Source organism: Asterias amurensis, chromosome 9, assembly GCF_032118995.1.
Source record: "Asterias amurensis chromosome 9, ASM3211899v1".
NCBI lineage: Eukaryota > Metazoa > Echinodermata > Asteroidea > Forcipulatida > Asteriidae > Asterias > Asterias amurensis.
In genome coordinates, this window is record NC_092656.1 from 23350435 (window position 1) to 23377602 (window position 27168).

The window sequence follows — 27168 nt, forward strand, 5'->3', positions numbered from 1 at the left end:
CCATACACAGTTCTGAATTAATGTGAATGGTACCAGGATTTGCTCATCTGGAGGTTGCTTCACATTCTTCCATAGCAACTTTCTCTATAGTCTGAGGAATTCAAATGAGGCGGTAACTTGGGACTAGGCAAGTCATTGTACACACAGTTTTATTCAAAATCTAACTTGCAAATGGGTAAGATGTTCAGCAATATAAAAAATTTAAAAAAAGAGAAATGACTCAAACTAAAACAAGAACAAATTACACGGCTTTAGACTTTCCAACTTATCTTTATTATCCAGCTTTTCTGAAATATCAAATCTTTCATTTCTTTAGTAACAGATGGAACTAGATGAAACAGTAAACGTCTAAAACTTCTGTGTGAGTTCCAATACCCTAAGAATTCATGGTCCTACTGAAAAGTGATGAGAATGTTTTGGGAGTCCGATGTTGACGTCCTGATGTTGCATCATAGGCCTTCATGCCAAAATAGCCCCCTCTCTTGTTCCACACAATTCAGTTCCAAATCAAGATAAGCTGGGAAGTCTGCAAATGTTTTTTCATCCTGAATAATATGATCTATTTAGCTGCTGCTTGAGCCTGGGCTCCGGCTTGGGCCTTCCTCTGGGCTGCCAAGATGGAAATCATCTCCTCCCTCTTTCTCCTTCCACGACGCAGTGTTCCCAGCTGTTGAGAAAAAGAAAAGGAAATATTGTTATTGAATCAATGTAGCTTTTCATTTTCAAAGTTCTAACAATCTTGCAGGCCTGATACGTCACAAAGGCAACAAAATGCCCCCTGGCCATTGCTTTGGTGCCTTTAAAATGCTGCAGTGGAAATTAAAAACTTCCTCATAGGGTGCCCTTTACCAAGGAGAAAATGCATACAGGTCTGATATTGGCTCTTCAGTGTATGCTCACCAAAGTACAAAAGCCAACCTGTATGTGGGGGATTACACTTTTACACTGTCAAATTACTTGATAGCACTTCTTTGTTAAGAAAAATGAAAGCATGGGTTTTTACAAGGTGCTGCGGCGCATTCAGCAGCCCCCCTGGAGCAAGCCCCCCTTCTAGTAGCGAAAAATGGGTCCTCATTCGTGCATTACACTACAAAAAGGACATACAGCTTTTCATCCCATCCGAAGAATGAATAATGGTTAAAGGAACACATTGCCTTATATCGATCGAGTTGGTCTTTGAAAAGCATTTGATCAACACAAACATGCCTAAAATTTGCACGTCGTGAAGAAACACATTTTGTGGAGTCAAAAGTTTGACTCCATAAAATGGGCCGATCGTGTTAGTTCGCGGCCTAGAAGGATAACAGTGCAATTTCGAGTGATAACGCTTTTCAAAGACCAACTCGTCCGATCTATGGCAACGTGCTCCAGTAAGTGTCTTGCTTTTGGACACAAGGAGTCAAGATCGGGGCACAAACCCACACTCTGTTGATCAGAAAGACCAGAGGATGAGTCCTGTGCTCTTAAAGAAACACATTGCCTTGGCTCGGGCGAGTTGGTCTTTAAAAAGCGTTTGTAACAGTTTGTTATAAAATGCATGGTTTGCAAGATGTTGTAACCGCTCGGCCACAACATGCAACGCTACAGTTTCATAAAACAGTCACTAACAGCCACCTTTTTTTGTCTGAAATGCTGCTATCAAAAAAGACAGTAAACTAGAAACACACTGCCACAGATGCTGGGCAAATAGAAGATCAGTAAAACTGTAACCTAATCATTTTAAAAGACTCAAGAGACATTTGCCAGCACTGTCCGAGTGAAATGTTGTTATTTAAATTCCCACTTACCCTCTTCTTGCAGAATTTCAGGGCTCTCTTGTCCTTGCTGATTTTGAGCAACTCCATGCAGCGTTTCTCATATGGAGCAAAGCCAACTACCTCACGGACCAAGTCGCGCACGAATTTGACATGCTTGCGGGGCTGTTATAGAAAACGAAAGTACAACATTAAATAGAATCAAAACAACAAATCAGGTCAAGACAATGGCTCAATTTCATAAAGCCTTTAAACATAAAAAACTTGCAAAGCACAGACACATATTGAGGATTCTTAAAGATGGTGAAATTTAACTGGTATTTTTTAAAGCAATAACACTTAATTTGGGAATTCAGGTAAACAAAAATATTTCCGAACGATCAACACACAAGACCCTAGATAAATTTACTCTACACAAGTACAACAACCTATGAAGTATAACAGTGCTGGAATTTATAGAACACAGCCATGCCAGTGAACTTTGGGCCAATAAACTCAGGACCGGACAAGTTCAACACTATTTTAATTGAATATTACCTCAACATTGAGTCGAGTAAATATCTTTCAATTCTGTTGAGAGTATCAAAATACAGTATATAACATAAATATTCCCTCAGTGGTTGGTTAAAAAGGAAACATGTTATCTTTGTAGAAAATTCTTTCTCATTAAGATTCTGGTCCAGTATAATGCAAGCTACTACTAATACAAGCCCTGTGGTTTTGTGGAATTTTCCCCTGAATTCAAGCCCTGGCTGTATAACCTTGGGAGTGGGTTACTGTTAGTATAATGTGCACAACTTACTCCCTTTTTCTTGGGTTTGACGATATTTTTTGTCGTTTTGTGGCCCTTGTTGAGGCCAACACACATATCGTGCTTGATTGCCATTTCTGTGAACAAATAAAAAACAGAGTCTTTAATATTGGTAAAAAGTCAATCTGTGATTTGGAAAGTTTTGGGCGACATTCCCTCGTAAAAATCTTCTCAGGACATTGTTTTTGAAAAAATGCCTTATTTGACTAATCTGTGGATTGCGCAGATGCAGCTTACTCTGCAAATTGTACAAAAAGATTTGTAATTTGCACTGTGCAAATTCGTAAAATGCATTCATCGATTGCTTTGCATGATTTTATACTATCATCACCTGTTTAACGTACATAAGGTAAGCAAAAAATTGGCGCGTGCGGAAGCGGAGAATTCCATGCTTTCCTTAAGCGTTTTTCACGGGTTGGCAGGGAATTTTGGGTTGTGCCCATGCATAATGCACGTAAAATACTAGGCATTCTGCACTTAACACAGCGAGCTAGCGCAGAACTGTGACACTTGCATGAAAGAAAAGAATGGTGATCGTAAACACAGAATTCGGCCAAAAGCACTAGACTAAATGAGTTATGAGGTTGCGTTTGAAAGGAACAATAGTTGGAGATGATCTTATGGTGTGTGGTACTAATTTATTCCAGATGAGAAATAACAATGAAAATGTTGGGCCAAGAATTGCAAAATTTTGACCAAGATTTTCTCAAAAATCGTGTCACACCAATTCCAAATTGGAAGAACACAAATTTGGCTTCGGTTCCACGGATTTCCTGCAATGTGTAATGAATCAATTTAGAACACATATATCAAATCGTCGAGAAAACACATTTTCCACTGTATTTATGTAAACAACATTGGGGAAGATGAGACAATATTAAACAAGCTTCTTTTAATGGTGTATTCACATGTACGTGTGTTATGGTTCCGATTCAATGTGTAAGTTACGATCGGAAAATTATCAAAATAAAAAGGGTTTATCATCTCAAAGAAAAACAGTATAAAATTAATATTGCCAGCACATAAAAGCATATTAATCGAAAGCATATGCTGAGAATTAACATTATAATGGTAAATTCGGATGATTGTAAAATTAACCGATTTTAAAAGACAGTAATGTTCTACTCACTGGAGAGTTTACGGACAATCCGAGAAGAGGATGTTCAAAACTGCCAACATTGCATTGTGGGATCGAATGAATCGTATGAACTTTCACCTTTGACCTACTATTCGCGACAGCGCAGGCAGAGACGGCGAGGAGAGTGCAGTGTTGACAACATTTGTTTTTCAAAATGCGGTAAGTTTATACATTTTTCTCACAATGTTTCCAGTCTGTTGTACAATTGAAAGGGACTCAGTTTAACTTGGCATATTAGCAGTCGGACAAAACATTTCAGTTTGAAATATTTTCGAAAAAACTTGCCGAAGTGTGCGTACGGCGCCAAATTTGAAACAACCTCAGCTAGGCTACTGCAGTAGCAGTGGCTCCCCTCCGGTCCTACTAGTACTACTTGCCGTCAACTCGCCGACTTGCCGTCAACTCGCCGTCAACTCATTTTCGTGCCGTCAACTCATTAAAATTACATGAAAATCTATAAAAAGGGGGCACGGAAGTGTTAAGTCTGGGCTAAACTACATGTTTCTCATGGTTTTCGGTACAAATTCATTCACAAAAACTTTTTGTGTTGATAAAAAATGTACCAATCATTGACATCTTGGGCCAAGACTAATTATTGCGAAAAAAGCAAGATGGTGGCCGACAGTTTTTCGGCTTCGAAAATTTTTTTTCATTAGGAAAAAACTCAATTTTTATTCAGAAATATGACCTAAAACTTACGCGAATGCTCTTTGAGTTGATACTTTACAGTTCTATGCTTCTTTTATGGTTTGCAAATGTATATTGGAGGAGTTGACGGCGAGTAGACGGCGCAGGTTAGTTGACGGCGAGTTGACGGCAAGTAGTAGGACCCCTCAGCTCGGCAGCAGTGACAGACATGACAGAGCAGACAACGTTTGAGAATGATAAAATTGATTGTGTTTCTGAAGTGTACTGTTAACAGTATTGAAGTTAATACTCAGCCCTGCTTGTGTGGCCAATTTCAATCCTTGCTGAAGGATCCCATCGGTTATCGAAGAACAATATAATATCATTTTTTATAAAAATAAGTTGAGTTTAATTTTAAAACCATGAACATTATGTCCATGAACATGATGAACAGTAAATAAACGCAGCTTTTTGTTGTTTATTCAGCAGGTTGGGTTGAACTCAATTTATACAACTGTACTTCTTTTTAAAAATATTTTTTTACATCCGCGGTCTTCAGTCGTATTCAGCTGCACATAACCTTTTTGGATGGAGTACAGTTCCCCAGTCATTGGATCTAATTGTTGTCTATGTCTTTAACATTTCAAATGAAAACCGATTTTTCTTTTAATTTAAGGGGAGGGGGTTGTGTAAATTATGTGCTGGGTCCATTTTCATGATCACAGAAAATCAATAAAGACCAAAAGTATTATGATGGAAATGCAGGTAGCCCTGGTACTAAAGTGTTCTGTATTTTGGACAAAACTAAATCTATCTCTGTTTTATTAGACCCAGCAGTAACTGGGGCGTTGTATTGCTTTTTTTCGAATTTTGACATTTTCTGTCGTACGTAGGACAGAAATTCTTTGAATTTTGACATTTTCTGTTGTACGTACGACACAAAATTTCAAAATTTAAAAAAGGAGTACAGCACGACAGAAAATGTCAAAATTTGGAAAAAGGAGTACAGCGCTCCAGTTACTAGGTCTACTGTTTTATTTTTATGTGGTATTCTTCCTACTTTAGTCTTTATATTTTTTGTAGCCCTTTGGTAAAATAACAAAAATATTATTAGAGCCTCAAAAAAGTTTAGCAAATCACTATAAAGATACCTAAAAAAATTAATGGAAAAAAAAGAACAAGAATGAAATGCTTAACTGAAAAATAGATACATTTTAGATAAGGGATTGTATTGTACAACAAGGTAATTCATGCACACTTTGTTTTTGCAGAAATTTCAAGTTCAAGCTCTCTCGGAGTGCCAGACAGAAGCAAGAACAGTCTAATAACTCTCCTAATCTTTCTGGAGTTATCCCACCCACCCAAGTTTCTTGCACAACTACCCAAGCACCTTTGACGTCATGGTTCCAGGCGCCTGCAGCCAAGCAGACCCCTGCCAGTCCCCCAAAAGGACTCAAGGAATCCACGCTAGTCAAAGCCACAACTCATCCTGTGCAATCACCAAAGCCTATTGCGTCTGTTCAGCCATATACACCAGGAAAGGCACTGTGAGTATCAATCAATTTATTAACAAGCTAAAATTACCTCAGGCGGTAGGCTATTTCAGATGCTGACCTGTGTGGATTTCATTCCACTGCTTAACAGTTACTAACGACAGATTGCACTGCGCAGCGTTGAAGTTATTAACGAGAAGTGCTCTCGATCCATTAAGCATTAAGCAGAGTCCTGACCAACTAAAGTGATCTCCTGAGTTCCACTCTGCGCCAGTAGAGTAAAAAAACCAAGATGTAGTTCCCAAAGAACGAAGATGTACACAGTAAGGTAGAAACTACTAAGTGTAAGACTTTTGGCTTGAGTCCAGCTCCAGTCACAATTTTTATGAATCAGACGATCAATGACCAGTATGATATTATTCCTATTTTAGTCTGATTTCAGACTTTTTGTTCACTTAGAGAAAATTCTTGAAATCAGTGAATAAACAGCCTCAAAAATATATTAAACCATATACCATACTTGTGTCAAACAATATTTGCCTACTTTTTTCTCAAGGACCAAATATCATGCTTGATGACTCAGACTCAGCCTTTGTGCGACCGAGTGAGTGAGTGAGTGAGACTCAACCAAGTGGACTCGAACTTAGTACTCAGACTAATGCCACCTTTAATGCAAATGCTTACTCTTGTAGTTATCTTTTCAAAAACTTCATCTACAGATCTAAGAAAAGCAAGTCACCGGCGTCTAGTCGTGGCATTGGTAACATGTTCTTAATTGAGGATTCTTTACCTGATGACTTGGATGACTTACATGACTTCTTGGAATCTCCTCTTTCAGGTGAGACGAGAGTCCATTTAAGAAACACTAGGATTGGGAACAGGGATTGAAATAATGTATAATAACAGTGGCTTCTCATTTAGCGCATGTCTCTCACTCAAATCTCTTCATCTTTTAGTATTTTCCTACCAGGTATTTTGGAGCTATGTTTTCAAAGTATGAGTCCAACTCCTTTATATAGCACCATGTCCCATCCTAAGGACGCATCAATAATGGTCACAAGTGTCACAACTAACTGGGACTCGAACCCACACTCTGCCGAGCAGAAACACCAGAGGTTGAGTTTGGTGCTCTTAACCGCCGTGCCATGACACACCATGTGTATAAAAACTATGATGGGGATTAGATAGGACAGTTTAACCAATCAAAGGGATGTCAATCATTCTCTCTAAATGGCATCCAATAGGCCACTTTGGGCTTTATGCACAATTTGTGCCACACACCCTTGGTCCAGTGAGCTCCATTATGAACATGTCATGTAATGGTTCATTGATTTCCTCATTGTTATATTTTAAGTTACACTCTGATTACTGTTTAGACAAAAAGAAGAAGAAAAGCAGTCCAAATCTCAGTCAAATTAATCAACAACTCAAGGCTAAGTCACCATCGGAGATGAAGAAACTTGAATTCCATGAGGAGAACAAGACCAGCAAACTTGAATATAATGAGAAAAACAAGACGAGCGATGAATATGTGGATCTGACAATGATTGACAGTCAGTCATCCAAAGGACAAGGGTCATATGCGATCAAGGGTCAAGAAGAGTCTAGATACCAGATCGATAGTGATGATAATGATGGTAAGTCAATTGTGCCAAAATAAGGAATGAGGGCAGCAGACAGTTGAAATTTATGTACAAGCAAAACTAATGGGTTTTATTAATGTTAAATATGCATTGGGATCAAGAATATTAATTGGTTTTTATTTGATTTTAACCGTACATCGATGAATTTAGAGCTGTATACTCAGTACTTTCCTGAGCTCTGTGAAAAAAATTAACTTGCATAAAAAGTAAAAAAATTACTGAGTGTGATTTTACCCATGGATGTTGCCATTCTAAAGCAGATGTCTTACTAGCGAGACTACCAGGATTGCCCCACTAGAGGCAGTTTCAATTCTCTGGTCTAGTAACATTTTGTTAACTTTCCATCACGAAGAAACAATTTAATTTGTATTCTACTAAAAAAGTGTTAATTAAGCACTTTACAAGTGTTTGGGCTAAACTTTATTCAAAAGCTATAAAGTAGAACTTCCTTTTCCCAAGAATAGTCACTTTACTTTGCCAAACAAAAATCACTGGCGTTGTGTATTTAGATTTCTACTTGAACAGTACCTTTTGAAAAAGGGAATAGATCACTCTAAAAATGAATGGCAATAACAACTTTTGGCTAGAAGCCTATTGCATCTTACGATGGTAAAATCATTTTTAAAAACACTTCACTTAGAAGTCATGTGGTGCTAATATAAAAAGATATCAGATTTTATCCCCAAATTTCAAATATGACAAGTGTTACTATTGCTAACATTTCTCAGATTTTTTATTACTTTTAGGGGTTATTCTTCATGTGTGCACTACATTCACTCAGAATCTTTGGCAGATCTCAGAAACGTGACCACCTTTAAAAATGAAATTTTCATAGGCTAGTTTTATTGTATACTAAAATTATGAGAATATAAACGGTTAAAAAAAATGTATACTTTGCCTGTAACTCGATTGCAGATGAGACATGTTTTAATACATCAAGACGCCATAGCAAGAGACACAGAGCATCGCTGATTATTGAAGACAGTGACGAAGAAGAGGACCAACCAAAAGGTAAATGACAATAACAAAGCAGAATTATTTTTACCTTACACTGTCTTTAAGTTAAAGCACAACAAACTTTTGCTAAGCAAATATAGGCTACCAGCCAATAGTTACCAGCCAATAGTTACCAGCCAATAGTTACCAGCCAATAGTTACCAGCCAATAGTTACCATTGATGTGAATAGTACCTCAGTCATTTATTGCTTAGCGCTCAACAGCATGAAATTGGGCCTATTGCTGTCTGATTTTGCCATTGCTTTTGTTTTTCATACTTTTGCATAAAGCCGTTTTTTCTATATCTTGTTACTGTCAGCAGAAGGAACCACTGACTGCATTCAGGATTACGGGTACTCCACAAATACTCTGAATTTATTACCAGATACAAATGAATATTTTGAGGTAAGTTAAAGACACTGGACACTATTGGTAATTACTCAAAATATTTGTTAGCATAAAACCTTACCTGGTAACGAGTAATGGGGAGAGGTTGATAGTATAAGACATTGTGAGAAACGGCTCCCTCTGAAGTGACGTATTTTTCGAGAAAGAAATAATTTTCCACGAATTTGATTTTGAGACCTCATATTTAGAACTTGAGGTCTCGAAATCAACCATCTAAACGCACACAACTTCAAGTGACAAGGGTGTTTTTTTTCTTTCATTATTATCTCGCAAGTTCGATGACCGATTGAGCTCAAATTTTGACAGGTTTTTTATTTTATGCATATGTTGAAATACACCAACTGTGAAGGCTAGTCTTTGACAATTACCAATAGTGTCCACTGCCTTTAATCATAAAAAGTGAAATTTTCCAAATTAGAGTTTTTATTGCCTGTTCTTAATAAACAGCAAACTCTTTCATAACATTTTTGTCTGCAAAAAATAGTATGGGGCCTGATGTTTCAACCCTAGCAGAGTCGAGAAAGACTCTAATAGGTTTGAAATGCCATGCCACTTACAATTTTTGTCACATTTAAACCAAAGGTCCTATTGGTTGGTTAGCAGCTTGCAGCTTCTTTTCATAATTATTGTTGCCAATGTTCTCAAATTTGGATCTTCACTACTTCCATTATTATTTGACAATGCAAAAAAGTGAATCTGATTTTCGTCATTACCAAAGGAGGATCTTCAGAACGAAGGATGCGCAGAAGATTTGATAGACATCCCCAGCCCATCACCTCCACCATCTGAATACGACGATATCAATTCCAGTCCTAGTGATTTTGACTTCCCTACATCGTACCATAACTACCAAGATGAAGATAAAGAGGAACTCCCTGGGGCTTCAGTCATCCCTCCGTCAGCAGACCTCGAGAGATCTTTGCCCCGAGGGCAGACGAGGCAAAGCTTGAAGCATGGGTCTGTGGAAGATGGAGAGGCGGATCTCTCAACAAATCAAAACCTGTAAGCAATATATATTCAAATTCTTTTCTTGTATCTGAAAATAACTTGACGCAATGTTGCTGTTCAATTGTCACAAATTTTGCAAACTTTTATGAACTGTATTAGTTTCTGGTACTGTACTAAACCTTAATTCAATTTTAGGCATGACCTGTTAGTGAAAGCAGTTTTATTTCTGAGTTTGTTGCTTTAAAAATAATGGCACTAAATAGTTGCGGGCCTGACGTTTTGACCCTAGCAGAGTCTTTGTCAAAGGATGATTTTAGCCTTTGAGAAAGACTCTGCTAGGGTCGAAATTGCTTTGATCTATTCTTTTCATTGTTGGTGGCCTGATGTTTCGACCCTATGAGTAGTGTCCAGAAAATCTGATAGGTTTCGGATATCAGGTCATTTTTTTCTTCTTCATTTATAGCAGTTTCCAACAGCTAATTCTAGTTTCTCATTTACAATTTATTTGTACAACCCCTCTCAGTCAACCTTGAAAAGACTGCAGTTCATCTTTGATTATTAATAATTTTTTTGTGTGAATTATATGTTTTTTGTTTCTCCTTCAGCGATGCAAGTGATGAGTTATACTACACAAGCCATCCGTCCATGCAGCCTCTTTCTCCAAATGTAAACAACTTTCACTCTCTTGTCTGTCATTTTTACCAAGAAAAACCGCCGGCATGTTTTTGCAGTAATACTAAACTGTGGAGCCAAACAGAAAAACAAATAGTGGAAACTGTCAAATAACAATGAAATGATTCGTTTAGTTGAGTAGGAGATTATTGAACACGATACAAAATGGCATTTCCTGAATACTAAAAATAATGCAACCACTAAGAGTTAATGTAGCGTCCCTTTTGCCTCAATCCTCCAAAATCAAACAAAGCATGCAAAATTAGTGTTGGTTGAAGGAGGATGTTTCAAAAGAGGGCACAATCATAAGTAGTTTGTACACAGTTTGCCATACAGGTAAACAGAATCTCCTCCCACACTGATTCCACTTGAGTTGGCTGGATTCAGAAAAGTAGGCATTATAGACAAATTGGCAGCGTAAACAAAAAAGTTGTTCTTGAAAACTTTTCAGATTTCGGCAGAGAGTCTTCAAGAAAGGCTGGATGAACTCAAGCAACTTTTGTTCAAGGTTATGGAACAGATATGCGATAATGTAGACACTGCTCTAGCGTCAGCAACAGAGGGCAGCAGACTACAACAAGTCAAGCCTTTCTTATCGCTCAGGTTGGTGCTCATCCGTTGGTTTTAAAAAAGGTGGTCCTTTTCATGACAAAAGACCTAGGTACAATTTCATGGCACTGGTTACCATGGATTTCTGCCCTTTTGGCTTATAGAATCACATGCTTTACTGGGTGCCAGTAGTGCAGAATTCTGCACAAAGCAGTGCCATAAATTGGCTCTGTATTATTCATAAGACGCTCCTTAAGTTTGGTCATACTAGAGCATTAACAGTCATTTACTAGCTAACCGGTTAAACGAAGGTCACAAGTTGAACCATATTACTGATTTGAATTAGAAATATGAGCCAAGCTTTAAAAGGAGCAGATGCCAACACGCTTTCAGGGATTTAAAACATTGTAACCTCAGTCTTTACAGTCTCAAAACCACAAATCACAGTAAGCTGACATATAAAGCATCATCTATAACCAATTGTAGGTAGGTGCTTAGACCACACAACCAAACCAAAGGGCAATGCAAAACTAGTTATAGTGACCTGCTAAGCATGATCATAAGCAGTTTAAAGGTAATTGTGTTTGGTGCTTTTTCCACCCCTTCACAGGAAACGTATTAAAGCCAAACAAAAACAATCGGAGGCCAAGTTACGCCAACTTAACCAGTCAACCAGTACCACACCATCATTAACCAATCAGGATTCATCAATACCAATGATCCAACCTAGGTCACGACCTCCTGACACCACTAGTCTCCCACACCAGGCACTAAATGCACCCACCAACAAAACGCTAAACCAGAGTACCTTCAATTTCAAGCTGAAGTCTAGCTTCAATGCAACGCCAGTCTCCGACAGCGCAGCTACACCTCTCAACTCTAGCCATAGGACATTCAATATAGTGTCAAATACCAACAGACAAGGGTTGATAACGACCCCACTCCAGAGAACAATGCCCGCCTCGTCGTCACTCAGCAAGATAAGTCCTGGGTTTTCCTCTCCCGAGGGCGGTATATTTGGAGGTGATGGTTTCTTTGACGACACCACAGGAGCCAATCCGACAACGCCAATCTTTGAAAGTTCAGTACCAGTGATTGCCAGCAGAAAGAAACCGCTGGAGTTATCATCTGAGAAGCGCTCTCTACAGCCTTTGCTGCTACAGCCAAACAAACAAAAGACGCCATTTGCCCCACTCCAACGGAATAAACCGACCACGTCCATGCCGAGAGCATCTGATATTGTATCATCTGAAGGTAAACTGTTCATGCCAGGCATTTTCATGAACGAAGCATGTCCGAAGCAGGCCTGGAATTTCATCTTTGAGAGGGCAAAGTCAATTTAATTTACAATGAGAACTTTCATTGGAAAATCTATTGGAAAGTTTTAGAGGGGCACCAAGGCCAACACATGGCAACGGAGGCATCTCTCTGAAATTCCAGGTCTGCCAAAGGGTTCATGCAAAGTAACCATATTTTCATTCTCATACTTTATAAAATGTTTCTTGGATTAAAACAACTTTGTTTCTGTCACTTCTCTTTATTACTTCTATAGATGTGGACACAATGGGTTTTTATTTCTACTTTTGTCTGGAAACAGTTTTTATTTAACTGATTTTTAGATCATTGGGTTTCATTTATACTTAATCTTTGCTGTCATGAACTATTTCATAAGTTTCATATGTTTTCCACATTTCAGTCTCAACAAAGCACAGTCGATTCAGTGGTACTAACTTCCCTCACTCTAAGGAGCTCCTGAAGGTGTTTCGTAAGACATTCGGTCTACATCAGTTCCGTCCAGAGCAGCTTGAAGCTATCAATGCTACCCTGCTTGGTGAAGATTGCTTCGTTCTCATGCCCACAGGTCAGTTCAACAAAGGGTGACTACTCTGTGAAGTTTCTTTCCTCCTCTTTTACTCTAGACTTGTGGACATCGTTTAGTGTTGTGACAGTGTATTACTAGCTAGCTCTACTTGATCGCAGACTGCTCTCGTGAGATCACTGCTCTCGCGCAAGGTTGCTGACTCCCCAACTGCTCTCTGTTAAATGAGACCATAGTCGCGAGAGCAGTAGTCTCCTGGGGGCAAGCATTCTCACAAGAACCTCGCCAGTGTTGCAAGAATCTGGAAGAGAGTAGGAATGAGAGATTGCTTAATATCACAAGGCCGGACTGCTACTTCATGGTGAGGGCTACACTTAACTGATTTTGGTTGACCAGTTGAAATGTCAAGAGAACACAAAAGTAAAAGAGAGAGAAAGCACACGGAAAATGTATAATGAAAACCCATCCACGTATTTAATATAAATTTTAGATGATTCTCAGTTCTGTGAAAACAACTGCTAATAAATGTGTTTTCTTTTTTTCTGCTTGCAGGCGGTGGTAAGAGTTTGACCTACCAACTCCCAGGAGTGTTAACTGCGGGGGTGTCATTTGTCATATCTCCCCTCAAGTCATTGATTCAAGATCAGGTACAGAGACTTGTGTCTTTAGAGGTAAGTGGTATACATCCATCTTGGGGTATAAGTGGTATTGGGGGTAAGTGGCATCTCCATGGGGGGTAGGTGTGGTACCCTAGGGGGTAATTGGTATTCCTCCTTTGGGGGGGGGGAGGGGTTATATGGCATCCTTCCTAAGGGGTCTGTCTGATCCATCCTTGGGGTAAAACCCATCCATTTGGGGGAAGTGGGATCCAGCGAATTGATTAGGCTTGAAATCTTTCTCAGATTCCAATATGTGAGTCAGAAACTACCTCTTTCACAAAAACTGCATTACTTTAGAGGGAGTCTGTTGCTTGTACCTAGTAAGTTTTTATTCTAATTATACTTTTAGTAATTACCAAACATCCAGTGTCTTTAAGATCAATCTTGATTATTTTTGTTGGATGTTGGTTTTTCTCACTGCAGATTCCTGCTGCTCATCTGTCAGGAGACTTAAGTGCAGAGTTTGTTGATTCAATCTATCGTCAGCTATCACTCAGAGATCCTGGAGTTAAATTACTCTATGTTACACCTGAGAAGGTTTGTCTTAAAAACTCTTCACTATTTTAAGTTCATGTGGTGTGTTGCATCTAACAAAATCATATTTATATCTTAGGCTGATTATTATAACTTATAAATTGTAAAAGGAACTTTACAGAATTGGTAAGAAACAAAAACCGTCAAGATCACAGACTTACATAAAAGTTACACTGTCTAATGATGACGATATTAGAAAACATCCCTTGAAATATTTCTCTCTGAAATTTCATATTTGAAGTTTATGGCTCAGTTAGCGTTTTATTCATTTTTGTTTTGGCATCGATGCAATGCAAAATTTATAATCAGGTTTTCACTATTCTCTCGTGACCCAGATGGCCAATCAGGTTCGAACTTCTACAGGTTTGTCAGTTTATGTATTTGGTGAATTACATAAAGTGCCTACACTGCCATCAACTTTTTTGCTAGCCAAACCAATTCTGTAATGTTCCTTTAAGGGTAGTTTTGACCTGTAACAGTGGGCTTTGCGTCAACCATTGTTTCTTGTATCTCTACTTCTAGGATAGTGTTAAATAATTACTGCAGTAATAATCTGTCTTTCTTGAGGTTTTTGAAATAACTTTTTAATTTTGTTCTGTTTATAGATTAGTGCGAGTCCCAAACTGATTTCAGCCATGGAGCATTTGTATCACAGGAATATGCTGGCTAGATTTGTCATTGATGAAGCCCATTGTGTCAGTCAAGTAAGTCAACTTTCAGTTTGAAACAGCTAATTCTATTTTCTCATAATAATAATAATAATAACCTGTTTTTATATAGCGCTTTTCACACCCGGAGAATGTCCCAAACCACTTTACATTATTACTCCTGGTCAATGGGCCTTAATTCACTCATAACCATCTCAGCTCCCTGATGGGAGTATGCAGCCTTGTGTGACATTAATACGTGCTACTCGGCTAAATCAATCACAAGAACCATCACTGCCCTCACAGGAACCCACTTACCCCTGGGTTGAGAGGATCAATTATAGTTAAAGGAACACGTTGCCTTGGATCGGTCGACTTGGTCTTTGAAAAGCGTTTGTAACCGTTTTTTATAAAATGCATATGGGTAGAAAGATGTTGTAAAAGTAGAATACAATGATCCACACAAACATGCCTCGAAATTGCATGGTTTTCCTTTTACCTTGTCGACTAACACGTCGGCCATTTATGGGGGTCAAAATTTTGACTCCCATAAATGGCCGACCATGTTAGTTCGCACAGTAGAAGGAAAACCACGCAATTTCGAGGCAAACTTGTGTGGATCATTGTATTCTACTTTTAAAACATCTTTCCAACCATATGCATTTTATAAAAAACGGTTACAAACGCTTTTGTTTTGACCAACTCGTCCGATCCAAGGCAACGTGTTCCTTTAAGTGTCTTGCTCAGGGACACAAGTTTCATGACATGCATTCGAAACCACACTCTGCTGAACAGAAGCACCAGAGCTTGAGTTTGGTGCTCTCGTGCAAACATGCAGCAAAACCATCTAAGATCCCACTATAAAGAGTGGGAAGTGATGTTTTGTATTAATTCAAATTTGTAATTTCTCCACTTTTTCCGAACCCTCAGTGGGGTCATGATTTCCGTCCTGACTACAAGAGACTTTGTAAGCTGAGAGAACGCTTTCCTGGTGTGCCTGTGATGGCACTGACAGCTACAGCTACACCCAGGGTACAGAAGGATATACTACACCAGCTGGCTATGCCTAAACCACAGATGTAAGTCAGTAAATGGGTCTGAGATATAGGATGAGGGGATTGGCTCTACTTGTTAGCTTATTATTTATGAGTCTGAGTCCAAGTCAAGAGTAATTTTACATTTGTTTGATATCATGCACAAATCAGTCCATGGCCTGACATTTTGACTCTTGCAGAGTCTTTCTTGAAGGCTCAATGACAACACAACAAACATGAACATGTATAAGTGTAACATAAGCAATCAATAGAAATAAGTATAGAGATAGAGTCAGAAAGCACATAGGAGAAAACAGAACAATGAATGTGGATGCAATGGGTATAGGCAGGGGTTGGAGAGAAGGGGCTGGTTTGACCACAAGAAGATGGAAACACAAATGACAAGATCAAATATGGGAAGAGGGAGAAAAAAAAAGTAATTAATTAGTGACTACATGTAGATAGCTAAACTGATCAGTTGTTTTTTAATTAAGAATTAATCATGAAAAAGGTTCCATGTTTTGTACTCTGAACTTCATGGGTCACTAGTCAGTTTGCCTCGTCATTATGATTAATTTTGATGATTAAAGTCATCCAAATTTGTATTTAAGAAACTTTATGAATTATTGTAGGGAAAGGAACTTTTGAAAAAGTCCAAGTTTTTGCAAATGTAAACTGGTGTCCTGAGGTGTACTCCAAGTCCTTCAATACTGATGGGGAATAAAAATATAGCAATGGGAATTTGTTTTAGAGATAACAAACCAGACCAATCAGACAAAAATTAAAGAAATCTTGAAATAATTTGCAAATGCATCAGTCGACTGCAGGAACCCATCCGGATTCGATGTCCAAAGTAACATGAGAGATTTCAGAACAAAAACTTCTCAAAAGGGATTTACCTTTATTGATTTTTTTTATTATTTGGTGTATAGATTCACTCGCAGCTTTGATCGCAGCAATCTTCAGTTCTCAGTCAAGAAGAAGGAGCCACGTAAACTGACTCAGCATATCACCCAGCTTATACAATCCATGTTCAGGGGCCAATCTGGTATTATCTACTGTCTCTCAAGGTATACTGCCGTTTCATGTCATGCTATATGCCGCATATCTGTCACACTTTTGTCATTATCTTCAGATACATTAAACTAACAGGTTTTGATGATAGTGGGAAGCTTCCCTTCAAATATTACTAACTGAGGTTCTGTAGTTTTTGAGAAATGGGTAAAATAAGTCACAAAATAATTGTTGTCTCAAGTGACACAAAAACTATTTTAGCATGTAAGATCCCCTTAACCAGTTAGGATATTATACCAAAACCAAAGCATAACTGGTTAATACGTTTTTTACATGCTAAAACTGAGCTGAATATTATATGTTTTACTAATTTCTCAAAAACTACAGCACCTCAGTATGTAAAATTTCAAGGGAAGCTTCTACTATCATTATCTTCAAACTGTGTGTAAGTTTAATGTAAATCTGTGGACAATGTGTTTTATGTTAGGTAAACATTTTGGAAAAGTTCCAGCAGTTGACTCTTCACCATTATCATCTCCATTTTGCTGATAATATGTCATGATGATGGTTAATGCGATAGTTTTGAAAATAAATGTAGAAAACGATTGATTGATTGATTGATTTGTTATTTGATTATTTGGTTGGTTGATGGATTGGTTTATTAATTGATGAATTGATTGATTGTTTTTATTGATTGATAAATCAGTTAATTATATAAAGTTCCTTGTGATTTTAGGAAAGAATGTGAAAAGACAGCTGAAGATCTTTACAAGAGTGGCATCAAGGCTCTTCCATACCACGCTGGACAGAGTGACTCAGAACGAGTCAGGGTACAGGAAAGATGGATCAGTGATGAGTACAAGGTGAGTTACCAGGGCATACTGTGCTGGACAGAGTGACTCAGAACGAGTCAGGGTACAAGAAAGATGGATCAGTGATGAGTACAAGGTGACAAAGTGACTTTGATTCATTATGAGTTACTGTGACTCCAAATGAATTGGGGTGTTTATTGACCAATCCCTTTGACTCTTAGAGATCATTTATTATGCAAGAAAGTTTTCATGAGTTACTTTAGCTTTAAAGTGGAAAACGCAGGACGATAATAGAGTTTGTAAAATTGGCCTCTAAACTCAATGGAGCTTTTAATGTAGTGCATATTATTCTGAGAAACATTACACTTCAAAGTAAATGTGGATGTAAAGATATATCAGTTTTTACCCCCCCACACCCAATTTTTCCAGCATGGTTATTATTTGCTATGGACCTATGATGTCTCAAAAAAGTGAGATCTACAGTTATATAAGATTCAAACAATCCAACAGTTCCAAAAACTAAAGATATACTTAACCTTTAACAAGCAAACAGTTATTACCTGTGTTTTGTTGTGTTTGTTTGCAGGTGGTATGTGCGACGATAGCCTTTGGTATGGGTATTGACAAGCCAGATGTACGCTTCGTAATGCATTTCTCATTACCCAAGTCTATGGAAGGTTACTACCAGGAGGCGGGGCGAGCTGGTCGGGATGGGGAGCTGGCAAAGTGTATTCTCTATTATTCCTATCAGGATGTGACGAGGCTTAGACGTATGGTACAAGGTAGGTAACATACAATTGTTGCACGCTGTGACTGGGTCTATGGTGTTTTGTACACCCGAGGGGGCAAATGGCACCCAAGGCGAAGCCAAAGGTGCCATTTGCCCCCGAGGGCGACACATCCCTTGGACCCCATCACAGCGTGCAACAATCATTTTGTTTATACCATACCCTTATTCCTCTTCTAAGGAGGTGTTCTGTATCTTCAAACATTATTAACGGAGTAGGCATAGTTTCAAAAGCAGACGAACAGTTGTTCAAATGAAAAACAGTTCATCACTGTGCCCTTGATCCTGTGGCTGTTTTGTACTTGGCGCTGGAAATCGGCCAACGCTGGGAACGATCAAGGTGATGTACACCGGTAAACAAAACTCATGTTACCCTGTGCAGTGTGCTTTATGCGTAGTGCGCATCCTTAGCCATTGTACATGTGCTTTTGTATTACACACGGGATTGGTTCTCGCCGGCCACAAAACTTAACAATTTGTTACCGAGGTAAAAACAATGTGGATTGACATTCTACCCTCTCCCATGCTATCAAATCTGTTGACATTGTGTTTTGTGTCTTGCAAAAAGTATCCTAAGTACAATGTCACTCAGAGGGCAAAGCTTAGATGACACATTTCAATGTAATCATCTCTATTGTTGATTGAAATCTTCAGGTGATCGAGACAACTATGAAGTGAGTAAGGTTCACTTGGATAACCTTTATCGCATGGTACAATACTGTGAGAATAGCGTGGACTGCCGACGAGTCCAGCTTCTCAACTACTTTGGAGAGACCACTTACTCCAAAGAAAAATGTCTTCAGAATCGATCAACAGCTTGCGATAACTGTTTGTCAGGGGTAAGGGTGGGGTTTAGTATCTTCCTCATACAAGGACCAGATTATTGTTACAGAGAGTAAAGGGAAACCTGCGCTATGTGTGGGTCCCGCTAGAGTTTCCATTAAACTGTGTATCAATCTTAATTGATAAAACAAATCACTGTGGCAAACAACCCATCCTAAGTTAAGATGAATCTTTGGTGCTTTGTGAAATTGTACCCTGGCCTATTTTTTTTCTGTTGCTTATCCTTCGTCGGTCCCATCCATGTTTTCCAGTATCTTAAAAAAAATTCTCGCTCAGTTTAATATTTCCCTGTCCCGTATCATTTAATAGTCCCTTTTCTTTTGTCCTTTACTGTATTGTTTCCCCAAGATCGTTAACTTTTTCCCGTCCTGTTCATTATTTCCTCGTCTCATTTCCCCCCAGTTTCTTACAAAATGAAAGGTGCCAGTCCCCCGTCCCACGTACCACTTTGTGCCCCTTCCATTATCACTTTGTATGTCTTAAGAGCTGTGGTCTAAATGAATGGCACTGTTTAAAAGCCTGTTGTATTATATATTTTGCCAAGGGCACTTCGAGTGGAAAATCTTAAAGTCTATGGGAAACTTTGGAAGGGGCACCAAGGCCAAGACCAGGAGCAACAGCGGGGCGAGGGCCTCCGTGGCCATTGTATAATCCCACGCCTGAAAATGTTTTTTCCTACAATCTCTGTCTACTATCTCCCTCTTTCCACAGAGTACGTATTCCACCGTTGATATGACCAGTATAGCCAAGAAGATTATTGAGTTTGCTAAGACGGTGGATGGTGCTTCGTCATCTTCTGGTGGAGGAGGGTATAAGAGACGCAGCTATGCTCCTCAGTTTACCCTTAATCACTACGCCGACGTACTCATGGGTGAGTGGTCTTAGACGGCCTGTTTAGGGCTCAATTTCATAAAGCTTGTAAGCATAAGAACTTGCTTAGCACAGACAAATCTTGCTGAATATGGTTACCAGCCAAAATTCCATCAAATTTACAATGGTCTTGTTGCAGCTGATGAACCACACATCTTTTTGCTTAGCAAAAAACTTTTTAGGCAGTATATTATTTGTTGCTTAACAGCTTTATGAAATTGGGCCCAGTTTATTGTTTTCATTTAAACAATAAACACTTATGGTGTGTCATGGCCGAGCAGTTAACAGTTAAGAGCACCGTACTTAACCTCTGGTGTTTCTGATCAGCAGAGTGTGGGTTCGAGTTCCGGTCATGACACTTGTATCCGTGAGCATGATACTTTAACATAGTTGCTGTGTCCTTTGTATTGTGACAGTTAGCTGTAGGTCATGTGTGCTAGGATTGGTAGTGCTTGTAAAAGAACCCAGGGGTCGATTTCACAAAGAGTTAGGACTCGTCCTAACTTAGGACTAGTCCTAGGATATATACAAAACATAAGGCTAGTCCTAAGTTAGGACAAGTAATTTGTCCTAAATCAGTCTTTACTCTTTGTGAAATTCACTCCTGATCACTTATCGATCACTTATCGGTTGACACAGCAAGCACCCTTGTTTACAGGTTTCCTCAGGGTTGCGAGCTACAGTGATTAAGTTCACTCATGAATGTTCCTTTCCTTGCCATAACTCTGCCAATTCAGGGAGTAACTCGGCCAAGATTACCCAGAGTGGTCATGCCAGCAGTCCCATCTACAGCTTGATGAAGAGTCGTGACTACCAGCGCCATGATTGTGAAAGATTATTACGTAAAATGGTCCTTGATGGGATACTGCGGGAAGAGTTGGTCATTGGTGCTCATGATCAAGCCCTGTGTTATGCCAAAGTTGGACCCAAGGCATTTGACGTTCTTAGCGGACGAACAAAGGTAAGTCTTTCAGATTCTCACAAAATTTTGCATGACCCCTCACACCAACTGCACAGTTGTTTGTATTCAATAGATCAGGTATCCGACTTCATGTCCTATTTAATAATAATAATAATAATAATAATAATAATAATAATAATAATAATAATAATAATAATAATAATAATAATAATAATAATAATAATAATAATAATAATAATAATAATAATAATAATAATAATAATAATAATAATAATAATAATAATAATAATAATAATAATAATAACAGTGGCTTCTTATATAACGCACATATCTGTCACTGGCGCTTTAACATACAATATTTTCCTGCAAGGTATGTGGGACTGTGTTTGAATTATATTTTATAAAGCACCATATGATGGTTTACAAGGTGCTGTGGCGCAATGTGCTGCTTACAGGAGGCACCTATAAGCACCATTGCAAAAGACATTTTTTATACAACCAATCCTCAAATTCAGAGCCATAAGAAAGGTTATTGAGGGGAAAAAAGTATTATCAAGGGCAGAAATAAGAGGGTAAGAATGTCCAAAAATGGAGGGAAAAAAAAAACAATTCTCCCCCCCCCTTTTTTTTTTTTCGTTTTGAAAATGTTTTGCATTAGTGTTATTGCAAGTGGGTTATAAGTGGGTTAGTAAACAAAAAATTGCAGCGACCCAAAGACCCAGAGTATACAATTTCTGATGTTTACCTCCCGCGACGAAAAAAAATCACTCCAGATGTGTCCCTATTTCTGGGATACCAATGTTGGCAGGTGTGCATAACTTGAGAGTGCCTCCTATAATTTGGAGCATGGTTTCAGACAGTTTAGTAAAAGTGATGAATCTCATCCCTTCTGTAGATGGAGCTGAGCCTAACTAACGCCAAGGCAGCGAGGGCTTTACAACTCTCAACTCAAGTTTCTAATGAAACACTCAATGGTCCTAGACAGAAACTATTGGATGAACTGAGGATTATCAGACGACAGATTGCTGTGGAGAGCAATATGAACCCAGACAACATCTTCAATGGTGAGTTGAGTTTCTCATGGTAGCTGGATGCTTACCTTTAAGCCCTTTTTACACTGTATCTCTTATCCTCATTGATAACAGCCTTAGGGAGGCCCGTGAGTTTGTTTACCCCACTGGTTCTCCAGGGCACTTTCTCTGCCTAGGTACCTATTCTACAAGGTTCCTGCCGCACAGTTCAAGAATACTATGGGGTTTTGCCGCTTGCCCCTACTCCAGAGCGGGGCTTGCTATAACTTGCTTATTTTCCAGGGTAGATTAGGGTTAAAGCAATTCAAGTGTAAAATGGTCAGCCGTTATTCCCCAAGGTTTCCCACAGGAAGTATAGTAGTGTGAAAGGGTTCTGCTGATGTAGTTAAAGAGGGGCTCCAAGGTCAAATTCAGTTTTGTGATCCACTCATTTTCCATTAGGTGAAGTCCTTATAAAATGTGGTGAAATTACAAGTCTCCAACCCACGTGTTAAAATCATTGGTGTAATTCTCCACTGTGTTTGATACCCTTCAAGTGCTTTTTTTTTTTTAATCCAAAATGTTTAATGACGTCACATTTCCAATTTATGGTCCGTACAGTGTTGTACAAAGAATTTGTATTTCATTCCTGAATAATGATGATATTGAATTTGAAAAAAAAACACAAGACCACCAGCTTTGTCTGGTTCTGAGTTTACTGGTCCAAAGCTAAACTCACTGGCCTCGGGCCTGTGGTCGAATGTTAGTTCAGTCAGCGTATACCCCATACTTATTACTCAACATTATCACACATATAAGAGAGATAAAATGATATTAGTATAAGTTGGGTGAACCGTGCAGGCGTTGAGGAATCTTTTTTATAGCTGAACTACAGACCCCCGTCAAGTAATGGCACAGAGATAATGATGTTGATTGGTTCTTGATTTGTTCTCCTTGTTAGATGAAACACTACGTGAGATGGCAGACCAGCTTCCTATGGCCAATGAGGAACTGGTAGAACTGACTGGAGTGACCGTTCCAAAGGTCAATCGTTTCGGTCAACGTTTCCTGGACACTATACTCAAGTACATGCCTGAGATGTTACAAGGTTAGAGCAGACTGGGTGCAGTTACATACAAGTATTCTCATATATTTCTAGTAATGAAATCAAGGATGTCTAATAAGTGAGCTTAATCATTGTTGCTCACAAGCCTCAGGACGGCCCAAGTTTAATGGCTCTGCTTACTATAAGCAAAGAATCTACGCTTATGAAAGAAGAGAATGCTTACACCACGCCTATTTTATGGGTTAGTGAGAACTTTTGCTTGCTCCATGTTACTAGGCATTCCTCACCTATGAAATTGCCACTTAGGACACCAGGGCCTAATGGCTCTGCTTATCGTAAGCAAAGAATCTATGCTTATGAAAGAAGAGAATGCTTACGTCACGCCTTTTTTATGGGTTGGTGAGAACTTTTGCTTGCTCCATGTTACTAGGCATTCCTCACCTATGAAATTGCCACTTAGGACACCAGGGTCTAATGGCTCTGCTTATCATAAGCAAAGAATCTATGCTTATGGAAGCAGAGCATTACATGCTTACGTCAAGTGTATTTCATAGGTTAGCTAGGAATTTTTGCTTGTGCGCCTGCATGCTCCACATTGTTAGGCATTCCTTGCTTAAGAAATTGGGTCCTGTAAACAGGGTGCCTACTACAACGTGAACCAAAAACACCGGGTTAACCCTACTCTGTGAAGAGAAGCAATTATAGTTAAGTATCTTACTCAAGGACTGAAGTGTCATGACTGGGAGTCAAACCCACACCCTGATGACTCATTCACCAGAAATTGAGTCCAATGCACAAAACCGCCTGGCCATGACACACCCTCCATCCTCAGTCACTGCTTAAGATACTAACAAATATCATTTGATGAATTTTTTATTACAGAGGAGGAAGACTTCTCCGAACCTTCGTCTTCACATTACTTCAATAACACGGCAGGAAATACCACCGCAACTACCGCCTCAAACCGGTCAGCAAAACGAGCGCCACGTAAACGCAAACTAGCGGGGAATGCCAGCTCCACAAAGAGTAAGCGGGTACGTGCTTCATCCAATAAGAGGAACAACAGTTCAAGCGACGGCTATGGCAGTAACTATCAATCAGGCGGTGGGACGGGACTTCAAAATGCAAAAGCTGGGCTGAAGAAGTTCCAGTACAAGAAGACGGGTGGAGGAGACGGGGCTGCCGGTGGTAGCTATAGAGGGGGTGGTAAGTATGGAGGTAAAGGAAAGGCTAAGGCTAAGAGTGGGGGAAATGGCAATAGTGGTTTTGGAGGGGGAAACGGTAGACTTGGGTTTATGCCTGATCCTAAACCAAAGCCTGGAAGAAGCTTCTTGGCAACTACCGGACATTTTCTCGGATAGTTTTAACAAGTTATCATAAACTCGATTTTATGTTTTGATACTTTGATACTTTGAAATGCTGAACGAGTTATTTAAAAAGAAGGGAAGAAGCTTCTTGGCAACTGCCGCACATTTTCTTGGATAGTTTTTATTAGATTATAATGAGCATTATATAATGATAATAATGATTTTATATTTTGAAGTTTGTTTGGAATGCTTCCTTTTGTTTCTCGCACCAGGGCCCAATTTCATAGCGCTGCTTAACCGTAAGCAAATTTGTGTGCTTACTGTACAGAAAAATTTGCTTAAGCCTTAGCGTGTTTCACAGTTTATAGCAGAAAAATTGGGCGGCCATATTGCGTGTTTACCGTGGACTTGCATTGTGACGTCATTTATTTTTGTGCGGTAAGCACCGGAAGGTTAGCATGCCTTTTTGTGTGCTTACGGTTAGCAGCGCTATGAAATAGAAATTGCACAGAAATTCTATAGAGCTGCTAAGCAAAAATTTGCTTAGCATGAAATTTCTTCCTTGATAAAAGTAGGATTACCAACCAATGTCCATGTGATTTTCAGGATAAGCAAACAACAGCTGAAAACCAGTAACAAGTAGTATGCAACAAAATGTGAATTTTGCTGGTACACCTGTTTTTACCAAGGAAGAAATTTCTTGTTAAGCAAATTTTTGTGCTTAGCAGCTCTATGAAATTGGGCCCTGGTCAGCATGAGCTGTTAACTCATTCAGTGCCAAAGGCATACAATTTACACTTTTTGTTATGCATTCATTAATCGTGCATGTATGACCCAGAGTATGTGTTATCACAAGAGGGCAATATCACTCACGAGATACTATTGACTTTGGGATGAAGCAAGACAACACAAATCAGCAAGATATTTTGTTGTTTTGGTCGTAGGACTTATTTTATAAAGAATTTTAAAAAGCTTGGCATTATAGGTTAAAATCGCAAACGTAAAGGGGGCACTGAAAGAGTTCAGTAATATTTTAATGATAAATAATAAATGTATTTTTCAAATACTTCTTGTTTCTGAAATGATACCAATATTATTTTTTGATCCACACTCCACAATGCTTTGTTACGTGGTAGTGGGTAATCTGGTTCAATCTAAAAATGTAACTTTGTGATTAATGTAAATATGTAAATTTTTTATATTTTTTATAGTTGAGTGTAGCTATTGTTTGTTAGTGTAGGTTATTTTGATGAGATATTAAAACATTATATTCAAAGTTAAATTGTGGCTCTGACCTCTTTAGCTTTTCCAGTTTGAATATTCACAAGTCTTGAATACCTATAAATGAAATAGAATGACTGAAACGAATCTGAACAAGAAAAATGCAATCATGTGTGCGCGAAAACAAACTTGAATGCATTAAGAGCTAAAAAGAAACCCTAGTTATGAGAGGATTAGGGGAAACTGCGTCAATTTGAATGCATGTTAATGAATTGAATGATTTTTTGCTGAAATTGGCCGGGATAACCTATATTAAACTGAAAAATAACCATCATAAAAGAGAAACACAAAAAAAAAAAAAAAAAATTCAACCGCTATACAAACCAATCTGACAATTATTTTTTACTTTTGTTCGATACTATTAGATATATTTTCTCCCTCTTCTGATCCCCCTTGTTGTTTACACCAGCCCCTTTGCCCCCCTTGTTGATTATCCCTTGCTTTTTCTCTCTTCTTTCCACTCGACTTAGGCCATAAACTATTTGTTCAGTTAAAAAACAATCATGCACATTTCAATTTCATTAAATTAAACAGACATTTCAATACACCACTAACAAAATGAAAACACCTAAATGTCAACAAAGGTTATAATTTGTACACTTTCATTTATTGTGGCAATTTTTATAATTGATGAGAAAAAAAAGGAAAAAACCCCGAAAAGGCCTATGAGAGGGAAACGTAACCCCATTTGCTAATTTCCACCAAAAAAAAAAGAAAACAATGACAATAAGTGTAGCATTTCCAAGAAATGTTGTATACTTAAATTAAAAAAAACTGAAACTAAAGAAGAAAAAAAAAGTATTTTTACCCAACCATTAATCACCCACTTTGGACTTCTTTTACATTTAAAAAGAAAATGCTTCTGGACAAAATAAGATATTTTAAACAGAAAATAGTAACATTATTTAATGATGTAATCATCACATTGAAGAAAAAGTATATTATTCAGATTCCCCCCCCCCCCACCGCGAGTTGCCAGTGCATTTGTTTTTAAATCGCATGACTCTAAAAGCATCAGGTACAGATCCCCTTGCATTGACGGCCATCATGGATGTCAATGGACACGCCAGCCAATGATCTTCCTTTGACATCAAATAATGTGCTGTTTGAGGTCAAACATGCATAAGTCATCATCACCCATAGTATTCATTATAATGTAGAAAAATAACGAATTATTATAAAATTCTGTGAAGATAGTGTGCTACATGTATCTTGCACCTCGTCACTCGATAATCTTTGGTTAGGTTTGCATCTTTCAGCTATCTCTCTGATGCAACCAGACCATTTCACAGTTTCTACTTATTTGTCCATGAAGTTCAAATTCTGTTTAACTTTGCTGCCCTGTGACTTGTGGGCCATAAGCCCCCAATCTAAACAAGACATTGCAAGGCACTATACAACACTTCTAAAGCATACATATCATGTATTTATAATATAAGAGAGCTACAATGCACATTTATAATATTGCATATTAAGAAAACTACATAGTTGAAAACCGTAACAATGTCCATCCACTTTGTAAGT

At 38.5% G+C, this 27168-nt stretch overlaps 2 protein-coding genes across 3 annotated transcripts; one reads left to right on the forward strand and one right to left on the reverse strand.

The window, feature by feature from the left end:
* Nucleotides 1–250: 250 nt before the first annotated feature.
* LOC139942090 (large ribosomal subunit protein eL36-like) lies at nucleotides 251–3762 on the reverse strand. Its single transcript, XM_071938781.1, has 4 exons — nucleotides 3695–3762; nucleotides 2557–2642; nucleotides 1788–1919; nucleotides 251–667 (listed from the first exon to the last, which is right to left on the reverse strand). The coding sequence occupies exons 2-4, from the start codon at nucleotides 2638–2640 to the stop codon at nucleotides 560–562; spliced, it is 324 nt and encodes a 107-aa protein (XP_071794882.1). The 5' UTR covers nucleotides 2641–2642; nucleotides 3695–3762; the 3' UTR covers nucleotides 251–559.
* A 21-nt stretch (nucleotides 3763–3783) lies between these two features.
* On the forward strand, nucleotides 3784–25849 carry LOC139942080 (uncharacterized). Of its 2 annotated transcripts, none has more exons than XM_071938766.1 (24): nucleotides 3784–3862; nucleotides 5602–5877; nucleotides 6543–6661; nucleotides 7200–7460; nucleotides 8382–8477; nucleotides 8782–8867; nucleotides 9589–9872; nucleotides 10424–10484; nucleotides 10942–11093; nucleotides 11650–12293; nucleotides 12736–12900; nucleotides 13411–13529; nucleotides 13941–14054; nucleotides 14657–14755; nucleotides 15629–15777; nucleotides 16665–16802; nucleotides 17483–17609; nucleotides 18145–18340; nucleotides 19000–19184; nucleotides 19900–20059; nucleotides 20796–21019; nucleotides 21876–22044; nucleotides 22952–23098; nucleotides 23939–25849. In XM_071938766.1, the coding sequence occupies exons 1-24, from the start codon at nucleotides 3858–3860 to the stop codon at nucleotides 24415–24417; spliced, it is 4455 nt and encodes a 1484-aa protein (XP_071794867.1). In that variant the 5' UTR covers nucleotides 3784–3857; the 3' UTR covers nucleotides 24418–25849. The 2 variants fall into 2 exon arrangements, with proteins under 2 accessions (XP_071794867.1, XP_071794868.1); XM_071938767.1 differs by having other exon boundaries at nucleotides 8785–8867.
* The last annotated feature ends 1319 nt before the right edge of the window (nucleotides 25850–27168 follow it).